Source organism: Phyllobates terribilis, unplaced genomic scaffold (assembly GCF_046119375.1).
Source record: "Phyllobates terribilis strain yellow unplaced genomic scaffold, ASM4611937v1 Scaffold_8__6_contigs__length_399053987, whole genome shotgun sequence".
Classification (NCBI taxonomy): Eukaryota; Metazoa; Chordata; class Amphibia; order Anura; family Dendrobatidae; genus Phyllobates; species Phyllobates terribilis.
In genome coordinates, this window is record NW_027362768.1 from 204411395 (window position 1) to 204435267 (window position 23873).

The following is a 23873-nucleotide window of genomic DNA, read 5'->3' on the forward strand; positions in this document are numbered from 1 at the left end:
AAGAAATAAATGGGAAAAACATTCATTCTAAAAAATCAGCATCCTCCTAATTTCCATGTAACAAAATCTAAACTAAAAGAGACTGGAAGGCTGAGAGCAACATTGGAGATGTAACCGATTATTTATAATCTCCTCATTTATTTTTTTAAGGTGCAGTACTCCAATCATGTAATAGGGAATACAAATCCACTGCACATCTATAAAAATATTCAAAGTACAGCCACCACTAGGGGGAGCTCCCTGTATACAGAGATACATGATAAGATCCTGTCTGCAGCCACCACTAGGGGGAGCTCCCTGTATACAGAGATACATGCTAAGATAATGTCTGCAGCCACCACTAGGGGGAGCTCCCTGTATACAGAGATACATGATAAGATTCAGTCTGCAGCCACCACTAGGGGGAGCTCCCTGTATACAGAGATACATAAGATCCTGTCTGCAGCCACCACTAGGGGGAGCTCCCTGTATACAGAGATACATGATAAGATTCAGTCTGCAGCCACCACTAGAGGGACCTCCCTGTATACAGAGATACATGATAAGATCCTGTCTGCAGCCTCCACTAGGGGGAGCTCCCTGTATACAGAGATACATGATAAGATTCTGTCTGCAGCCACCACTAGGGGGAGCTCCCTGTATACAGAGATACATGATAGGATCCTGTCTGCAGCCTCCACTAGGGGGAGCTCCCTGCATACAGAGATGCATGATAAGATTCTTTCTGCAGCCACCACTAGGAGGAGCTCCCTGTATACAGAGATACATGATAAGATCCTGTCTGCAGTCACCACTAGGGGGAGCTCCCTGTATACAGAGATACATGATAAGATTCTGTCTGCAGCCACCACTAGGGGGAGCTCCCTGTATACAGAGATACATGATAAGATTCTGTCTGCAGCCACCACTAGGAAGAGCTCCCTGTATACAGAGATACATGATAAGATTCTGTCTGCAGCCACCACTAGGGGGAGCGTCCTGTATACAGAGATACATGATAAGATCCTGTCTGCAGCCACCACTAGAGGGAGCTCCCTGTATACAGAGATACATGATAAGATCCTGTCTGCAGCCACCACTAGGGGGAGCTCCCTGTATACAGAGATACATGATAAGATTCTGTCTGCAGCCACCACTAGGGGGAGCTCCCTGTATACAGAGATACATGATAAGATCCTGTCTGCAGCCTCCACGAGGGGGAGCTCCCTGTATACAGAGATACATGATAAGATTCTGTCTGCAGTCACCACTAGGGGGAGCTCCCTGTATACAGAGATACATGATAAGATTCTGTCTGCAGTCACCACTAGGGGGATCTCCCTGTATACAGAGATACATGATAAGATTCTGTCTGCAGCCACCACTAGGGGGAGCTCCCTGTATACAGAGATACATGATGAGATTCTGTCTGCAGCCACCACTAGGAGGAGCTCCCTGTATACAGAGATACATGATAAGATCCTGTCTGCAGCGACGACTAGGGGGAGCTCCCTGTATACAGAGATACATGATAAGATCCGGTCTGCAGCCACCACTAGGGGGAGCACCCTGTATACAGAGAAACATGATAAGATTCAGTCTGCAGCCACCACTAGGGGGAGCTCCCTGTATACAGAGATACATCATAAGATTCTGTCTGCAGCCACCACTAGGGGGAGCACCCTGTATACAAAGATACATGATAAGATCCTGTCTGCAGCGACCACTAGGGGGAGCTCCCTGTATACAGAGATACATGATTAGATATTGTCTGCAGCCACCACTAGGGGGAGCTTCCTGTATACAGAGATACATGATAAGATCCTGTCTGCAGCCACCACTAGGGGGAGCTCCCTGTATACAGAGATACATGACAAGATTCTGTCTGCAGCCACCACTAGGGGGAGCTCCCTGTATACAGAGATACATGATAAGATTCTGTCTGCAATCACCACTAGGGGGAGCTCCCTGTATACAGAGATACATGATAAGTTCCTGTCTGCAGCCACCACTAGGGGGAGCTCCCTGTATACAGAGATACATGATAAGATCCTGTCTGCAGCCACCACTAGGGGGAGCTCCCTGTATACAGAGATACATGATAAGATTCTGTCTGCAGCCACCACTAGGGGGAGCGTCCTGTATACAGAGATACATGATAAGATCCTGTCTGCAGCCACCACTAGAGGGAGCTCCCTGTATACAGAGATACATGATAAGATCCTGTCTGCAGCCACCACTAGGGGGAGCTCCCTGTATACAGAGAGACATGATAAGATTCTGTCTGCAGCCACCACTAGGGGGAGCTCCCTGTATACAGAGATACATGATAAGAAATTGTCTGCAGCCACCACTAGGGGGAGCTCCCTGTATACAGAGATACATGATAGGATCCTGTCTGCAGCCTCCACTAGGGGGAGCTCCCTGCATACAGAGATGCATGATAAGATTCTGTCTGCAGCCACCACTAGGAGGAGCTCCCTGTATACAGAGATACATGATAAGATCCTGTCTGCAGTCACCACTAGGGGGAGCTCCCTGTATACAGAGATACATGATAAGATTCTGTCTGCAGCCACCACTAGGGGGAGCTCCCTGTATACAGAGATACATGATAAGATTCTGTCTGCAGCCACCACTAGGAAGAGCTCCCTGTATACAGAGATACATGATAAGATTCTGTCTGCAGCCACCACTAGGAGGAGCTACTTGTATACAGAGATACATGATAAGATCCTGTCTGCAGCCACCACTAGGGGGAGCTCCCTGTATACAGAGATACATGATAAGATTCTGTCTGCAGCCACCACTAGGGGGAGCTCCCTGTATACAGAGATACATGATAAGATCCTGTCTGCAGTCACCACTAGGGGGAGCTCCCTGTATACAGAGATACATGATAAGATTCTGTCTGCAGCCACCACTAGGGGGAGCTCCCTGTATACAGAGATACATGATAAGATTCTGTCTGCAGCCACCACTAGGGGGAGCGTCCTGTATACAGAGATACATGATAAGATCCTGTCTGCAGCCACCACTAGAGGGAGCTCCCTTTATACAGAGATACATGATAAGATCCTGTCTGCAACCACCACTAGGGGGAGCTCCCTGTATACAGAGATACATGATAAGATTCTGTCTGCAGCCACCACTAGGGGGAGCTCCCTGTATACAGAGATACATGATAAGATCCTGTCTGCAGCCTCCACGAGGGGGAGCTCCCTGTATACAGAGATACATGATAAGATTCTGTCTGCAGTCACCACTAGGGGGAGCTCCCTGTATACAGAGATACATGATAAGATTCTGTCTGCAGTCACCACTACACCACTAGGGGGATCTCCCTGTATACAGAGATACATGATAAGATTCTGTCTGCAGCCACCACTAGGGGGAGCTCCCTGTATACAGAGATACATGATGAGATTCTGTCTGCAGCCACCACAAGGAGGAGCTCCCTGTATACAGAGATATATGATAAGATCCTGTCTGCAGCGACCACTAGGGGGAGCTCCCTGTATACAGAGATACATGATAAGATTCTGTCTGCAGCCACCACTAGGAGGAGCTCCCTGTATACAGAGATACATGATAAGATCCTGTCTGCAGCGACCACTAGGGGGAGCTCCCTGTATACAGAGATACATGATAAGATCCGGTCTGCAGCCACCACTAGGGGGAGCACCCTGTATACAGAGAAACATGATAAGATTCAGTCTGCAGCCACCACTAGGGGGAGCTCCCTGTATACAGAGATACATCATAAGATTCTGTCTGCAGCCACCACTAGGGGGAGCTCCCTGTATACAAAGATACATGATAAGATCCTGTCTGCAGCGACCACTAGGGGGAGCTCCCTGTATACAGAGATACATGATTAGATATTGTCTGCAGCCACCACTAGGGGGAGCTTCCTGTATACAGAGATACATGATAAGATCCTGTCTGCAGCCACAACTAGGGGGAGCTCCCTGTATACAGAGATACATGATAAGATTCTGTCTGCAATCACCACTAGGGGGAGCTCCCTGTATACAGAGATACATGATAAGATTCTGTCTGCAATCACCACTAGGGGGAGCTCCCTGTATACAGAGATACATGATAAGTTCCTGTCTGCAGCCACCACTAGGGGGAGCTCCCTGTATACAGAGATACATGATAAGATCCTGTCTGCAGCCACCACTAGGGGGAGCTCCCTGTATACAGAGATACATGATAAGTTCCTGTCTGCAATCACCACTAGGGGGCGCTCCCTGTATACAGAGATACATGATAAGATTCTGTCTGCAATCACCACTAGGGGGAGCTCCCTGTATACAGAGATACATGATAAGAAACTGTCTGCAGCCTCCACTAGGGGGAGCGTCCTGTATACAGAGATACATGATAAGAAACTGTCTGCAGCCACCACTAGGGGGAGCTCCCTGTATACAGAGATACATGATAGGATCCTGTCTGCAGCCTCCACTAGGGGGAGCTCCCTGCATACAGAGATGCATGATAAGATTCTGTCTGCAGCCACCACTAGGAGGAGCTCCCTGTATACAGAGATACATGATAAGATCCTGTCTGCAGTCACCACTAGGGCGAGCTCCCTGTATACAGAGATACATGATAAGATTCTGTCTGCAGCCACCACTAGGGGGAGCTCCCTGTATACAGAGATACATGATAAGATTCTGTCTGCAGCCACCACTAGGAGGAGCTCCCTGTATACAGAGATACATGATAAGATCCTGTCTGCAGCCACCACTAGGGGGAGCTCCCTGTATACAGAGATACATGATAAGATTCTGTCTGCAGCCACCACTAGGGGGAGCTCCCTGTATACAGAGATACATGATAAGATCCTGTCTGCAGTCACCACTAGGGGGAGCTCCCTGTATACAGAGATACATGATAAGATTCTGTCTGCAGCCACCACTAGGGGGAGCTCCCTGTATACAGAGATACATGATAAGATTCTGTCTGCAGCCACCACTAGGGGGAGCTCCCTGTATACAGAGATACATGATGAGATTCTGTCTGCAGCCACCACTAGGGGGAGCTCCCTGTATACAGAGATACATGATAAGATTCTGTCTGCAGCCACCACTAGGGGGAGCTCCCTGTATACAGAGATACATGATCAGATCCTGTCTGCAGTCACCACTAGGGGGAGCGTCCTGTATACAGAGATACATGATAAGATCCTGTCTGCAGCCACCACTAGAGGGAGCTCCCTTTATACAGAGATACATGATAAGATCCTGTCTGCAACCACCACTAGGGGGAGCTCCCTGTATACAGAGATACATGATAAGATTCTGTCTGCAGCCACCACTAGGGGGAGCTCCCTGTATACAGAGATACATGATAAGATCCTGTCTGCAGCCTCCACGAGGGGGAGCTCCCTGTATACAGAGATACATGATAAGATTCTGTCTGCAGTCACCACTAGGGGGAGCTCCCTGTATACAGAGATACATGATAAGATTCTGTCTGCAGTCACCACTACACCACTAGGGGGATCTCCCTGTATACAGAGATACATGATAAGATTCTGTCTGCAGCCACCACTAGGGGGAGCTCCCTGTATACAGAGATACATGATGAGATTCTGTCTGCAGCCACCACTAGGAGGAGCTCCCTGTATACAGAGATATATGATAAGATCCTGTCTGCAGCGACCACTAGGGGGAGCTCCCTGTATACAGAGATACATGATAAGATTCTGTCTGCAGCCACCACTAGGAGGAGCTCCCTGTATACAGAGATACATGATAAGATCCTGTCTGCAGCGACCACTAGGGGGAGCTCCCTGTATACAGAGATACATGATAAGATCCGGTCTGCAGCCACCACTAGGGGGAGCACCCTGTATACAGAGAAACATGATAAGATTCAGTCTGCAGCCACCACTAGGGGGAGCTCCCTGTATACAGAGATACATCATAAGATTCTGTCTGCAGCCACCACTAGGGGGAGCTCCCTGTATACAAAGATACATGATAAGATCCTGTCTGCAGCGACCACTAGGGGGAGCTCCCTGTATACAGAGATACATGATTAGATATTGTCTGCAGCCACCACTAGGGGGAGCTTCCTGTATACAGAGATACATGATAAGATCCTGTCTGCAGCCACAACTAGGGGGAGCTCCCTGTATACAGAGATACATGACAAGATTCTGTCTGCAGCCACCACTAGGGGGAGCTCCCTGTATACAGAGATACATGATAAGATTCTGTCTGCAATCACCACTAGGGGGAGCTCCCTGTATACAGAGATACATGATAAGTTCCTGTCTGCAGCCACCACTAGGGGGAGCTCCCTGTATACAGAGATACATGATAAGATCCTGTCTGCAGCCACCACTAGGGGGAGCTCCCTGTATACAGAGATACATGATAAGTTCCTGTCTGCAATCACCACTAGGGGGCGCTCCCTGTATACAGAGATACATGATTAGATTCTGTCTGCAATCACCACTAGGGGGAGCTCCCTGTATACAGAGATACATGATAAGAAACTGTCTGCAGCCTCCACTAGGGGGAGCGTCCTGTATACAGAGATACATGATAAGAAACTGTCTGCAGCCACCACTAGGGGGAGCTCCCTGTATACAGAGATACATGATAGGATCCTGTCTGCAGCCTCCACTAGGGGGAGCTCCCTGCATACAGAGATGCATGATAAGATTCTGTCTGCAGCCACCACTAGGAGGAGCTCCCTGTATACAGAGATACATGATAAGATCCTGTCTGCAGTCACCACTAGGGCGAGCTCCCTGTATACAGAGATACATGATAAGATTCTGTCTGCAGCCACCACTAGGGGGAGCTCCCTGTATACAGAGATACATGATAAGATTCTGTCTGCAGCCACCACTAGGAGGAGCTCCCTGTATACAGAGATACATGATAAGATCCTGTCTGCAGCCACCACTAGGGGGAGCTCCCTGTATACAGAGATACATGATAAGATTCTGTCTGCAGCCACCACTAGGGGGAGCTCCCTGTATACAGAGATACATGATAAGATCCTGTCTGCAGTCACCACTAGGGGGAGCTCCCTGTATACAGAGATACATGATAAGATTCTGTCTGCAGCCACCACTAGGGGGAGCTCCCTGTATACAGAGATACATGATAAGATTCTGTCTGCAGCCACCACTAGGGGGAGCTCCCTGTATACAGAGATACATGATGAGATTCTGTCTGCAGCCACCACTAGGGGGAGCTCCCTGTATACAGAGATACATGATAAGATTCTGTCTGCAGCCACCACTAGGGGGAGCTCCCTGTATACAGAGATACATGATCAGATCCTGTCTGCAGTCACCACTAGGGGGAGCGTCCTGTATACAGAGATACATGATAAGATCCTGTCTGCAGCCACCACTAGAGGGAGCTCCCTGTATACAGAGATACATGATAAGATCCTGTCTGCAGCCACCACTAGGGGGAGCTCCCTGTATACAGAGATATATGATAAGATTCTGTCTGCAGCCACCACTAGGGGGAGCTCCCTGTATACAGAGATACATGATAAGATCCTGTCTGCAGCCTCCACGAGGGGGAGCTCCCTGTATACAGAGATACATGATAAGATTCTGTCTGCAGTCACCACTAGGGGGAGCTCCCTGTATACAGAGATACATGATAAGATTCTGTGTGCAGTCACCACTAGGGGGAGCTCCCTGTATACAGAGATACATGATAAGATTCTGTCTGCAGCCACCACTAGGGGGAGCTCCCTGTATACAGAGATACATGATAAGATTCTGTCTGCAGCCACCACTAGGGGGAGCTCCCTGTATACAGAGATACATGATGAGATTCTGTCTGCAGCCACCACTAGGGGGAGCTCCCTGTATACAGAGATACATGATAAGATTCTGTCTGCAGCCACCACTAGGGGGAGCTCCCTGTATACAGAGATACATGATAAGATTCTGTCTGCAGCCACCACTAGGGGGAGCTCCCTGTATACAGAGATACATGATGAGATTCTGTCTGCAGCCACCACTAGGGGGAGCTCCCTGTATACAGAGATACATGATAAGATTCTGTCTGCAGCCACCACTAGGGGGAGCTCCCTGTATACAGAGATACATGATCAGATCCTGTCTGCAGTCACCACTAGGGGGAGCTCCCTGTATACAGAGATACATGATCTGGGGGTACCTATAAGCAGTGCAGGGGTTGGTTGTACATTGTCCCCACCTTTTCCATGTACACATGGAGCACAGTCTCGGGCGTCAGTGATCCTTTCTTCAGATGCTCCACGAGTTCCGCTAATGGAGTGGAAAGGATCCGTCTTGTGTCTACATTTCCATGCTGTAAAAAAACAGGACACAAATCTCTGTGACACATGTGCGTCTCTCCACGACCTCCTGCCATTTAGCCCCATGTGCACATTGACTGCAGATTGCCCCAGCTGATGACTGGGTAGGCCGCTGCACTACAGCTCCGCCGTTCTCAGGAGCAATGTTCTGCACCCGGTAATGTGCTTGTGACCGTCCACCGACTGTAACTTCTTGGGGATTTGGCATCTTGTGAATAAACGGGAGAAGCAGAAACTGAGAATAGTAATAATCTTATTACACTCTGGTACGGTGGTCTCCGACCTGAGCGGCGATCTACTGTTTTAGTACGTTAGCCCCAGGTTCAGCAAACTACTATGGGGAGCAGATATGGATGCCATATTACACTATATACTGGTGGGGGTTTATAGTGGGTACGGAAAGTATTCAGACCCCTTTACATTTTTCACTCTTTGTTTCATTGCAGCCATTTGGTAAATTCTAAAAAGTTCATTTTTTTTTCTCCTTACAGTCCACTCTGTCCCATCCTGACTGAAAAAAACAGAAATGTAGAAATTTTTGCAAATTTATTAACAAAGAAAGACTGAAATCTCACACGGTCATAAGTATTCAAACCCTTTGCTCAGACACTCATATTTCAGTCACATGCTGTCCATTTCCTTGTGATCCTCCTTGAGATGGTTCTACTCCTTCATTGGAGTCCAGCTGTGTGTAATTAAACTGATAGGACTTGATTTGGAAAGGCGCACACCTGTGTATATAAGACCTCACAGCTCACAGTGCATGTCAGACCAAATGAGAATCATGAGCTCAAAGGAACTGCCCAAAGAGCTCAGAGACAGAATTGTGGCAAGGCCCAGATCTGGCCAAGGTTACAAAAGAATTTCTGCATTACTCAAGGTTCCTAAGAGCACAGTGACCTCCATAATCCTTAAATGGAAGAAATTTGGGACCACCAGAAGTCTTCCTAGACCTGGCCATCCAGCCAAACTGAGCAATCGTGGGAGAAGAGCCTTGGTGAGAGAGGTAAAGAAGAACCCCAAGATCACTGTGGCTGAGCTCCAGAGATGCAGTAGGGAGATGGGAGACACTTCCACAAAGTAAACTATCACTGCAGCCCTCCTCCAGTCGGGCATTTATGGCAGAGTGGCCCGACAGAAGCCTCTCCTCAGTGCAAGACATATGAAAGCCCCCATAGAGTTTGCTCAAAAACACATGAAGGACTCCCAGACTATGAGAAATAAGATTCTCTGGTCTGATGAGATGAAGATATAACTTTTTTGTGATAATTCTAAGTGGTATGTGTGGAGAAAACCAGGCACTGCTCATCACCTGCCCAATACAATCCCAACAGTGAAACATGGTGGTGGCAGCATCATGCTATGGGGGTGTTTTTCAGCAGCAGGGACAGGACGACTGGTTGCAATTGAAGGAAACATGAATGCGGTCAAGTGCAGAGATATCCTGGATGAAAACCTCTTCCAGAGTGCTCTGGACCTCAGACTTGGCCGAAGGTTCACCTTCCAACAATGACCCTAAGCACACAGCTAAAATAACAAAGGAGTGGCTTCAGAACAACTCTGTCAGGGATTCCAACACAGGGACGACACCGGGGAGATCACGCAATATCTCACTGTGCCGTCACGCTGTCCGTATTTCATCCACGCGATCCAGACTACTGCCTACGTAGTTATCGGCAAGTGACCAGTGAGCATATGGCGTCATACCTCTGGGTTCCAAAGCCAGTAATCTGTGTTTAACGCCCTCCATACAGTCACTGTCAGCTTCACGATAGCCCAATTATTAATATTCTCTGCAACCACCGGCCGAGTTTGAAATATAATACAGGTCTGGCCGGACCCCTGCGTTTTGGTAGCGTATATGGCTTCGGGCGAGGAACGATTATAAAACAAAAGAAACAGGACTATTAAATTTTATATTTAATCCAAAAAGGAGGCAGTGTTTAGGAAAAATATATACAAGGATGTTACAAAGGAGACAATAAAAATACATAGGCAGTTACAAAAAATAAACAGGATTAAAGAAGATAACTTACACTATACGATCGCTGAGATGATTCAATATAGGTGGAGGAGGGGCTCTCCAGTTGGATTATGCTGTTATCATACAGGACCCGTTGCTTATAATTCTTATTCCCCCCTGGAAATAAGTGCTTCTGTACTGTCCATGGGTTCTCTTATACCTAAGGGGAGATCTGCCCATACGCCCCTTGTGGTGACATCATGTGGGCCAGTCTCCAGCCTGTACATTTTTATTACAAATGCTCGTTGGTCGCAGAAGCGTGCAAACTACGCTATTTTTTCCCTTAAGATTTTAACTTTATTTAGAGTCCACACATTGCATAGCTGTGGTCTGCTATTCTGGTGTTTTTGCGCTACAGCTCTATGTAGCGTTTTTCTGTGCCAGAAAAATATCCCTATCATTCTGTTGCTGATTTTACCTCTAAAAATTTCATATCGGAGTCAGCATGGCTATGGCTGGTGGCCGGGAATTGTTTGTGAGTGCCTTTGAACTTAAACCATTGCCTCTTTCCTCCAAACTCTGACCTGGGAGAAGGTGTCAATCTATCTCAGGTCGGTGTTAAGAGGACACATTTACATTTTAGTTAGCTTGTACTAGTTCTTGGCTGGCCTTTGTTTATGTAAGGCCTCCTTCATGACTGGGTTAATTGGGGCTTTTGTGCGGAGCAGAGGGGGAATAAGGGAGGGGGGTGAACATCTATGTCATTCAGATATGGAAGAACATTTTCCTGACAATAATATTTCCCTGACAAACTCTGTGACCATTCCTGACTGGCCCAGCCAGAGCCCTGACCTAAACCCAATTGAGCATCTCTGGAGAGACCTGAAAATGGCCGTCCACCAACATTCACCATCCAACCTGACGGAACTGGAGAGGATCTGCCAGGAAGAATGGCCGAGGATCCCAAAATCCAGGGGTGAAAAACTTGTTGCATCATTCCCAAGAAGACTCACGGCTGTACTAGCTCAAAAGGGGGCTTCTACTCAATACTGAGCAAAGGGGCTGAAGACTTATGACCAGGTGAGATTTCAGTTTTTCTTTTTTAATCAATTTTCAAAAATTTCTACATTTCTGTTTTTTTTCAGTGAAGATGGGGTGCAGAGTGGACTTTAATGATGGAAAAAATAACTTTTTAGAATTTACCAAATGGCTGCAATGAAACAAAGAGGGAAAAATGTAAAGGGGTCTGAATACTTTCTGTACTGACTGTATATCACAGATTACACTATATACTGCTGGGGGTATATATCACATATTACACTATAAACTGCTGGGGGTATATATCACATATTACACTATATACTGCTGGGGGTGTATATCACATATTACACTATATACTGCTGGGGGTGTATATCACATATTACACTATATACAGCTGGGGAGTATATCACATATTACACTATATACTGCTGGGGGTGTATATCACATATTACACTATATACTGCTGGGGGTATATATCACATATTACACTATATACTGCTGGGGCTGTATATCACATATTACACTATATACTGCTGGGGGTGTATATCACAGATTACACTATATACTGCTGGGGGAGTATATCACATATTACACTATATACTGCTGGGGGTATATATCACATATTACACTATATACTGCTGGGGGGTATATCACATATTACACTATATACTGCTGGGGGAGTATATCACATATTACACTATATACTGCTGGGGGAGTATATCACATATTACACTATATACTGCTGGGGGTGTATATCACATATTACACTATATACTGCTGGGGGTGTATATCACATATTACACTATATACTGCTGGGGGGTATATCACATATTACACTATATGCTGCTGGGGGAGTATATCACATATTACACTATATACTGCTGGGGGTATATATCACATATTACACTATATACTGCTGGGGGGAATATCACATATTACACTATATACTGCTGGGAGTGTATATCACATATTACACTATATACTGCTGGGGGTATATATCACATATTACACTATATACTGCTGGGGGTATATATCACATATTACACTATATACTGCTGGGGGTGTATATCACATATTACACTATATACTGCTGGGGGGTATATCACATATTACACTATAAACTGCTGGGGGTATATATCACATATTACACTACATACTGCTGGGGGTATATATCACATATTACACTACATACTGCTGGGGGGTATATATCACATATTACACTATATACTGCTGGGGGTATATATCACATATTATACTATATACTGCTGGGGGTGTATATCAAATATTACACTATATACTGCTGGGGGTGTATATCACATATTACACTATATACTGCTGGGGGTATATATCACATATTACACTATATACTGCTGGGGGTATATATCACATATTACACTATATACTGCTGGGGGTGTATATCACATATTACACTATATACTGCTGGGGAGTATATCACATATTACACTATATACTGCTGGGGGGATATATCACATATTACACTATATACTGCTGGGGGTGTATATCACATATTACACTATATACTGCTGGGGGTATATATCACATATTACACTATATACTGCTGGGGGTATATATCACATATTACACTATATACTGCTGGGGGGTATATCACATATTACACTATATACTGCTGGGGGTATATATCACATATTACACTATATACTGCTGGGAGTGTATATCACATATTACACTATATACTGCTGGGGGAGTATATCACATATTACACTATATACTGCTGGGGGTATATATCACAGATTACACTATATACTGCTGGGGGTATATATCACATATTACACTATATACTGCTGGGGAGAATATCACATATTACACTATATACTGCTGGGGGTGTATATCACATATTACACTATATACTGCTGGGAAGTATATCACATATTACACTATATACTGCTGGGGATGTATATCACATATTACACTATATAATGCTGGGGGGTATATCACATATTACACTATATACTGCTGGGGGGTATATCACATATTACACTATATACTGCTGGGGGGTATATCACATATTACACTATATACTGCTGGGGGTATATATCACATATTACACTATATACTGCTGGGGGTGTATATCACATATTACACTATATACTGCTGGGGGTATATATCACATATTACACTATATACTGCTGGGGGTATATATCACATATTACACTATATACTGCTGGGGGTGTATATCACATATTACACTATATACTGCTGGAGGTATATATCACATATTACACTATATACTGCTGGGGGTGTATATCACATATTACACTATATACTGCTGGGGGTATATATCACATATTACACTATATACTGCTGGGGAGTATATCACATATTACACTATATACTGCTGGGGGTGTATATCACATATTACACTATATACTGCTGGGGGTGTATATCACATATTACACTATATAATGCTGGGGGTGTATATCACATATTACACTATATACTGCTGGGGGTGTATATCACATATTACACTATATACTGCTGGGGGGTATATCACATATTACACTATATACTGCTGGGGGTATATATCACATATTACACTATATACTGCTGGGGTGTATATCACATATTACACTATACACTACTGGGGGTATATATCACATATTACACTATATACTGCTGAGGGTGTATATCACATATTACACTATATACTGCTGGAGGTGTATATCACATATTACACTATATACTACTGGGGGTGTATATCACATATTACACTATATACTGCTGGGGAGTATATCACATATTACACTATATACTGCTGGGGGTATATATCACATATTACACTATATACTGCTGGGGGGTATATATCACATATTACACTATATACTGCTGGGGGTATATATCACATATTACACTATATACTGCTGGGGGGTATATCACATATTACACTATATACTGCTGGGGGTATATATCACATATTACACTATATATTGCTGGGGGAGTATATCACATATTACACTATATACTGCTGGGGGTATATGTCACATATTACACTATATACTGCTGGGGGTGTATATCACAGATTACACTATATACTGCTGGGGGTATATATCACATATTACACTATATACTGCTGGGGGAGTATATCACATATTACACTATATACTGCTGGGGGAGTATATCACATATTACACTATATACTGCTGGGGGTATATATCACATATTACACTATATACTGCTGGGGGTATATATCACATATTACACTATATACTGCTGGGGGTATATCACATATTACACTATATACTGCTGGAGGTATATATCACATATTACACTATATACTGCTGGGGGTATATATCACATATTACACTATATACTGCTGGGGGTATATATCACATATTACACTATATACTGCTGGGGGGTATATCACATATTACACTATATACTGCTGGAGGAGTATATCACATATTACACTATATACTGCTGGGGGTATATATCACATAATACACTATATACTGCTGGGGGTATATATCACATATTACACTATATACTGCTGGGGGTGTATATCACAGATTACACTATATACTGCTGGGGGAGTATATCACATATTACACTATATACTGCAGGGGGTATATATCACATTATACACTATATACTGCTGGGGAGTATATCACATATTACACTATATACTGCAGGGGGTATATCACATATTACACTATATACTGCTGGGGGGTATATCACATATTACACTATATACTGCTGGGGGGTATATCACATATTACACTGTATACTGCAGGGGGTATATATCACATATTACACTATATACTGCTGGGGAGTATATCACATATTACACTATATACTGCTGGGGAGTATATCACATATTACACTATATACTGCTGGGGGTATATATCACATATTACACTATATACTGCTGGGGAGTATATCACATATTACACTATATACTGCTGGGGAGTATATCACATATTACACTATATACTGCTGGGGGTATATATCACATATTACACTATATACTGCTGGGGAGTATATCACATATTACACTATATACTGCTGGGGAGTATATATCACATATTACACTATATACTGCAGGGGGTATATATCACATATTACACTATATACTGCTGGGGAGTATATCACATATTAAACTATATACTGCTGGGGTGTGTATCACATATTACACTATATACTGCTGGGGAGTATATCACATATTACACTATATACTGCAGGGGGTATATATCACATATTACACTATAAACTGCTGGGTGTATATCACATATTACACTATATACTGCTGGGGGTATATATCACATATTACACTATATACTGCTGGGGGAATATATCACATATTACACTATATACTGCTGGGGGTGTATATCACATATTACACTATATACTGCTGGGGGGTATATATCACATATTACACTATATACTGCTGGGGGGTATATATCACATATTACACTATATACTGCTGGGGGTATATCACATATTACACTATATACTGCTGGTGGGTATATCACATATTACACTATATACTGCTGGGGTATATATCACATATTACACTATATACTGCTGGGGGGTATATATCACATATTACACTATATACTGCTGGGGGGTATATCACATATTACACTATATACTGCTGGGGGGTATATATCACATATTACACTATATACTGCTGGGGGGTATATATCACATATTACACTATATACTGCTGGGGGGTATATATCACATATTACACTATATACTGCTGGGGGGTATATATCACATATTACACTATATACTGCTGGGGGGTATATCACATATTACACTATATACTGCTGGGGGGTATATATCACATATTCCACTATATAATGCTGGGTTATATCACATATTCCACTATATACTGCTGGGGGGTATATATCACATATTACACTATATACTGCTGGGGGGTATATATCACATATTAAACTATATACTGCTGGGGTGTATATCACATATTACACTATATACTGCTGAGGGGTGTATATCACATATTACACTATATACTGCTGCGGTATATATCACATATTACACTATATACTGCTGGGGTGTATATCACATATTACACTATACACTGCTGGGGGTATATATCACATATTACACTATATACTGCTGGGCGTATATATCACATATTACACTATATACTGCTGGGGGTGTATATCACATATTACACTATATACTGCTGGGGGTGTATATAACATATTACACTATATACTACTGGGGGTGTATATCACATATTACACTATATACTGCTGGGGGTATATATCACATATTACACTATATACTGCTGGGAGTATATATCACATATTACACTATATACTGCTGGGGGTATATATCACATATTACACTATAAAGTGCTGGGGAGTATATCACATATTACACTATATACTGCTGGGGGTATATATCACATATTACACTATATACTGCTGGGGGGTATATATCACATATTACACTATATACTGCTGGGGGTATATATCACATATTACACTATATACTGCTGGGGTGTATATCACATATTACACAATAAACTGCTGGGGAGTATATCACATATTACACTATATACTGCTGGGGGGTATATCACATATTACACTATATACTGCTGGGGAGTATATCACATATTACACTATATACTGCTGGGGAGTATATCACATATTACACTATATACTGCAGGGGGTGTATATCACATATTACACTATATACTGCTGGGCGTATATCTCACATATTACACTATATACTGCTGGGGGGTATCTCACATATTACACTATATACTGCTGGGCGTATATATCACATATTACACTATATACTGCTGGGGGGTATATCACATATTACACTATATACTGCTGGGGGGTATATCACATATTACACTATATACTGCTGGGGCTGTATATCACATATTACACTATATACTGCTGGGGGTATATATCACATATTACACTATATACTGCTGGGGGTGTATATCACATATTACACTATATACTGCTGGGGGTGTATATCACATATTACACTATATACTGCTGGGGGTATATATCACATATTACACTATATACTGCTGGGGAGTATATCACATATTACACTACATACTGCTGGGGGGTATATCACATATTACACTATATACTGCTGGGGGGTATATCACATATTACACTATGTACTGCAGGGGGAATATATCACATATTACACTATATACTGCTGGGGAGTATATCACATATTACACTATATACTGCTGGGGTGTATATCACATATTACACTATATACTGCTGGGGGAGTATATCACATATTACACTATATACTGCAGGGGGTATATATCACATATTACACTATATACTGCTGGGGGTGTATATCACATATTACACTATATACTGCTGGGGGTGTATATCACATATTACACTATATACTGCTGGGGGTATATATCACATATTACACTATATACTGCAGGGGGTATATATCACATATTACACTATATACTGCAGGGGGTGTATATCACATATTACACTATATACTGCGGGGGGGTATATCACATATTACACTATATACTGCGGGGGGGTATATCACATATTACACTATATACTGCTGGGGTATATATCACATATTACACTATATACTGCTGGGGGGTATATATCACATATTACACTATATACTGCGGGGGGTGTATATAACATATTACACTATATACTGCTGGGAGTATATATCACATATTACAATATATACTGCTAGGGGTATATATCACATATTACACTATATACTGCTGGGGGGTATATCACATTTTACACTATATACTGCTGGGGGGTATATCACATATTACACTATATACTGCAGGGGGTATATATCACATATTACACTATATACTGCTGGGGAGTATATCACATATTACACTATATACTGCTGGGGTGTATATCACATATTACACTATATACTGCTGGGGGGTATATCACATATTACACTATATACTGCTGGGGGGTATATCACTTATTACACTATATACTGCAGGGGGTATATATCACATATTACACTATATACTGCTGGGGTGTATATCACATATTACACTATATACTGCTGGGGGAGTATATCACATATTACACTATATACTGCAGGGGGTATATATCACATATTACACTATATACTGCAGGGTGTATATCACATATTACACTATATACTGCTGGGGGTATATATCACATATTACACTATATACTGCTGGGGGTATATATCACATATTACACTATATACTGCTGGGGGTGTATATCACATATTACACTATATACTGCTGGGGGGTATATATCACATATTACACTATATACTGCAGGGGGTATATATCACATATTACACTATATACTGTTGGGGGTATATATCACATATTACACTATATACTGCTGGGGGGTATATATCACATATTACACGATATACTGCTGGGGGGTATATATCACATATTACGCTATATACTGCTGGGGTATATATCACATATTACACTATATACTGCTGGGGGTATATATCACATATTACACTATATACTGCTGGGGGTATATCACATATTACACTATATACTGCTGGGATATATATCACATATTACACTATATACTGCTGGGCGTATATATTACATATTACACTATATACTGCTGGGGGTATATATCACATATTACACTATATACTGCTGGGGGTGTATATCACATATTACACTATATACTGCTGGGCGTATATATTACATATTACACTATATACTGCTGGGGGTATATATAACATATTACACTATATACTGCTGGAGGTGTATATCACATATTACACTATATACTGCTGGGGGTGTATATCACATATTACACTATATACCGCTGGGGAGTATATCACATATTACACTATATACTGCTGGGTGTATATATCACATATTACACTATATACTGCTGGGGTTGTATATCACATATTACACTATATACTGCTGGGGGTATATATCACATATTACACTATATACTGCTGGGCGTATATATCACATATTACACTATATACTGCTGGGGGTATATATCACATATTACACTATATACTACTGGAGGTGTATAACACATATTACACTATATACTGCTGGGGAGTATATCACATATTACACTATACACTGCTGGGGGTATATATCACATATTACACTATATACTGCTGGAGGGTATATATCACATATTACACTATATACTGCTGGGGGTTTATATCACATATTACACTATATACTGCTGGGGGGTATATCACATATTACACTATATACTGCTGGTGAGTATATCACATATTACACTATATACTGCTGGGGGGTATATCACATATTACACTATATACTGCTGGGGGGTATATCACATATCACACTATATACTGCAGGGGGTATATATCACATATTACACTATATACTGCTGGGGGTATATATCACATATTACACTATATACTGCTGGGGGTGTATATCACATATTACACTATATACTGCTGGGGGTATATATCACATATTACACTATATACTGCTGGGGGTGTATATCACATATTACACTATATACTGCTGGGGGTGTATATCACATATTACACTATATACTGCTGGGGGTATATATCACATATTACACTATATACTGCTGGGGAGTATATCACATATTACACTATATACTGCTGGGGGGTATATCACATATTATACTATATACTGCTGTGGGGTATATCACATATTACACTATATACTGCAGGGGGTATATATCACATATTACACTATATACTGCTGGGGAGTATATCACATATTACACTATATACTGCTGGGGTGTATATCACATATTACACTATATACTGCTGGGGGAGTATATCACATATTACACTATATACTGCAGGGGGTATATATCACATATTACACTATATACTGCTGGGGGTGTATATCACATATTACACTATATACTGCTGGGGGTGTATATCACATATTACACTATATACTGCTGGGGGTGTATATCACATATTACACTATATACTGCAGAGGGTATATATCACATATTACACTATATACTGCTGGGGGTGTATATCACATATTACACTATATACGGCTGGGGGTGTATATCACATATTACACTATATACGGCTAGGGGTGTATATCACATATTACACTATATACTGCTGGGGGTATATATCACATATTACACTATATACTGCTGGGGGTATATATCACATATTACACTATATACTGCTGGGGGTGTATATCACATATTACACTATATACTGCTGGGGGTGTATATCACATATTACACTATATACTGCTAGGGGTGTATATCACATATTACACTATATACTGTTGGGGGTATATATCACATATTACACTATATACTGCAGGGGGTATATATCACATATTACACTATATACTGCTGGGGGTATATATCACATATCACATATGCGGGGGCATTTATGCATATAGCATTTATGCATACTTTATCGAAGTGCCATAATTTAGCAAAGTGCCCTGGCAGTTAGAAAATGGCATTGCTAATATTCATCTTTCTTCTCTTCTTACAGGTATATATTTTTCACTGCTTGTGTGATCTGTCCTGAAAACTGCATTACATCTCCATGCAATGCTCTGCAGCCTATCAATTTCTGGTATATATTTTTCACTGCTTGTGTGATCTGTCCTGAAAACTGCATTATATCTCCATGCAATGCTCTGCAGCCTATCAATTTCTGGTATATATTTTTCACTGCTTGTGTGATCTGTCCTGAAAACTGCATTATATCTCCATGCAATGCTCTGCAGCCTATCAATTTCTGGTATATATTTTTCACTGCTTGTGTGATCTGTCCTGAAAACTGCATTATATCTCCATGCAATGCTCTACAGCCTATCAATTTCTGGTATATATTTTTCACTGCTTGTGTGATCTGTCCTGAAAACTGCATTATATCTCCATGCAATGCTCTGCAGCCTATCAATTTCTGGTATATATTTTTCACTGCTTGTGTGATCTGTCCTGAAAACTGCATTATATCTCCATGCAATGCTCTGCAGCCTATCAATTTCTGGTATATATTTTTCACTCCTCTAGCTTTTTTATTCCATGATACTTAAAGGTCATCACACTTACTTTAAGAGTTTATGATCCATGCCGAGTTTACTAGTCTGTTTTTTTTTTTTTTTTTTTTTTTTTTTCCCTGCACTTTATGGTCTCCTGTTGTCTTTTAAGCTAGTGATTGATTGTTAATGAGTTAAATCTGTGCAGATCTAAGCAGATACGTCCCTATATATTGAGACTTAGTTAAGGGGAGGCATTTATGCGGGGGCATTTGTGCATATAGCATTTATGCATACTTTATCGAAGTGCCATAATTTAGCAAAGTGCCCTGGCAGTTAGAAAATGGCATTGCTAATATTCATCTTTCTTCTCTTCTTACAGGTATATATTTTTCACTGCTTGTGTAATCTGTCCTGAAAACTGCATTATATCTCCATGCAATGCTCTGCAGCCTATCAATTTCTGGTATATATTTTTCACTGCTTGTGTGATCTGTCCTGAAAACTGCATTATATCTCCATGCAATGCTCTGCAGCCTATCAATTTCTGGTATATATTTTTCACTGCTTGTGTGATCTGTCCTGAAAACTGCATTATATCTCCATGCAATGCTCTGCAGCCTATCAATTTCTGGTATATATTTTTCACTGCTTGTGTGATCTGTCCTGAAAACTGCATTATATCTCCATGCAATGCTCTGCAGCCTATCAATTTCTGGTATATATTTTTCACTGCTTGTGTGATCTGTCCTGAAAACTGCATTATATCTCCATGCAATGCTCTGCAGCCTATCAATTTCTGGTATATATTTTTCACTGCTTGTGTGATCTGTCCTGAAAACTGCATTATATCTCCATGCAATGCTCTGCAGCCTATCAATTTCTGGTATATATTTTTCACTCCTCTAGCTTTTTTATTCCATGATACTTAAAGGTCATCACACTTACTTTAAGAGTTTATGATCCATCCCGAGTTTACTAGTCTTTTTTTTTTTTTTTTTTTTTTTCCCTGCACTTTATGGTCTCCTGTTGTCTTTTAAGCTAGTGATTGATTGTTAATGAGTTAAATCTGTGCAGATCTAAGCAGATACGTCCCTATATATTGAGACTTAGTTAAGGGGAGGCATTTATGCGGGGGCATTTATGCATACTTTATCGAAGTGCCATAATTTAGCAAAGTGCCCTGGCAGTTAGAAAATGGCATTGCTAATATTCATCTTTCTTCTCTTCTTACAGGTATATATTTTTCACTGCTTGTGTGATCTGTCCTGAAAACTGCATTATATCTCCATGCAATGCTCTGCAGCCTATCAATTTCTGGTATATATTTTTCACTGCTTGTGTGATCTGTCCTGAAAACTGCATTATATCTCCATGCAATGCTCTGCAGCCTATCAATTTCTGGTATATATTTTTCACTGCTTGTGTGATCTGTCCTGAAAACTGCATTATATCTCCATGCAATGCTCTGCAGCCTATCAATTTCTGGTATATATTTTTCACTGCTTGTGTGATCTGTCCTGAAAACTGCATTATATCTCCATGCAATGCTCTGCAGCCTATCAATTTCTGGTATATATTTTTCACTCCTCTAGCTTTTTTATTCCATGATACTTAAAGGTCATCACACTTACTTTAAGAGTTTATGATCCATGCCGAGTTTACTAGTCTGTTTTTTTTTTTTTCCCTGCACTTTATGGTCTCCTGTTGTCTTTTAAGCTAGTGATTGATTGTTAATGAGTTAAATCTGTGCAGATCTAAGCAGATACGTCCCTATATATTGAGACTTAGTTAAGGGGAGGCATTTATGCGGGGGCATTTATGCATATAGCATTTATGCATACTTTATCGAAGTGCCATAATTTAGCAAAGTGCCCTGGCAGTTAGAAAATGGCATTGCTAATATTCATCTTTCTTCTCTTCTTACAGGTATATATTTTTCACTGCTTGTGTGATCTGTCCTGAAAACTGCATTATATCTCCATGCAATGCTCTGCAGCCTATCAATTTCTGGTATATATTTTTCACTGCTTGTGTGATCTGTCCTGAAAACTGCATTATATCTCCATGCAATGCTCTGCAGCCTATCAATTTCTGGTATATATTTTTCACTGCTTGTGTGATCTGTCCTGAAAACTGCATTATATCTCCATGCAATGCTCTGCAGCCTATCAATTTCTGGTATATATTTTTCACTCCTCTAGCTTTTTTATTCCATGATACTTAAAGGTCATCACACTTACTTTAAGAGTTTATGATCCATGCCGAGTTTACTAGTCTGTTTTTTTTTTTTTCCCTGCACTTTATGGTCTCCTGTTGTCTTTTAAGCTAGTGATTGATTGTTAATGAGTTAAATCTGTGCAGATCTAAGCAGATACGTCCCTATATATTGAGACTTAGTTAAGGGGAGGCATTTATGCGGGGGCATTTATGCATATAGCATTTATGCATACTTTATCGAAGTGCCATAATTTAGCAAAGTGCCCTGGCAGTTAGAAAATGGCATTGCTAATATTCATCTTTCTTCTCTTCTTACAGGTATATATTTTTCACTGCTTGTGT

The 23873-nt window shown here is 41.5% G+C and overlaps 1 protein-coding gene across 3 annotated transcripts in view; it reads right to left on the reverse strand.

The window, feature by feature from the left end:
* The window catches only part of LOC141157138 (vitamin D3 hydroxylase-associated protein-like), a 320295-nt gene that overhangs the window by 217952 nt on the left and 78470 nt on the right, over positions 1-23873 (reverse strand). For 2 of the 3 annotated variants that reach the window (XM_073644036.1, XM_073644038.1), the window contains exon 2: positions 8190-8303. The exons of the other annotated variant lie outside the window; for it this stretch is intronic. In XM_073644036.1, coding sequence (XP_073500137.1) covers positions 8190-8303 — 114 coding nt within the window. The remainder of the gene's footprint in view (positions 1-8189; positions 8304-23873) is intronic. 3 annotated transcript variants of the gene reach the window in all.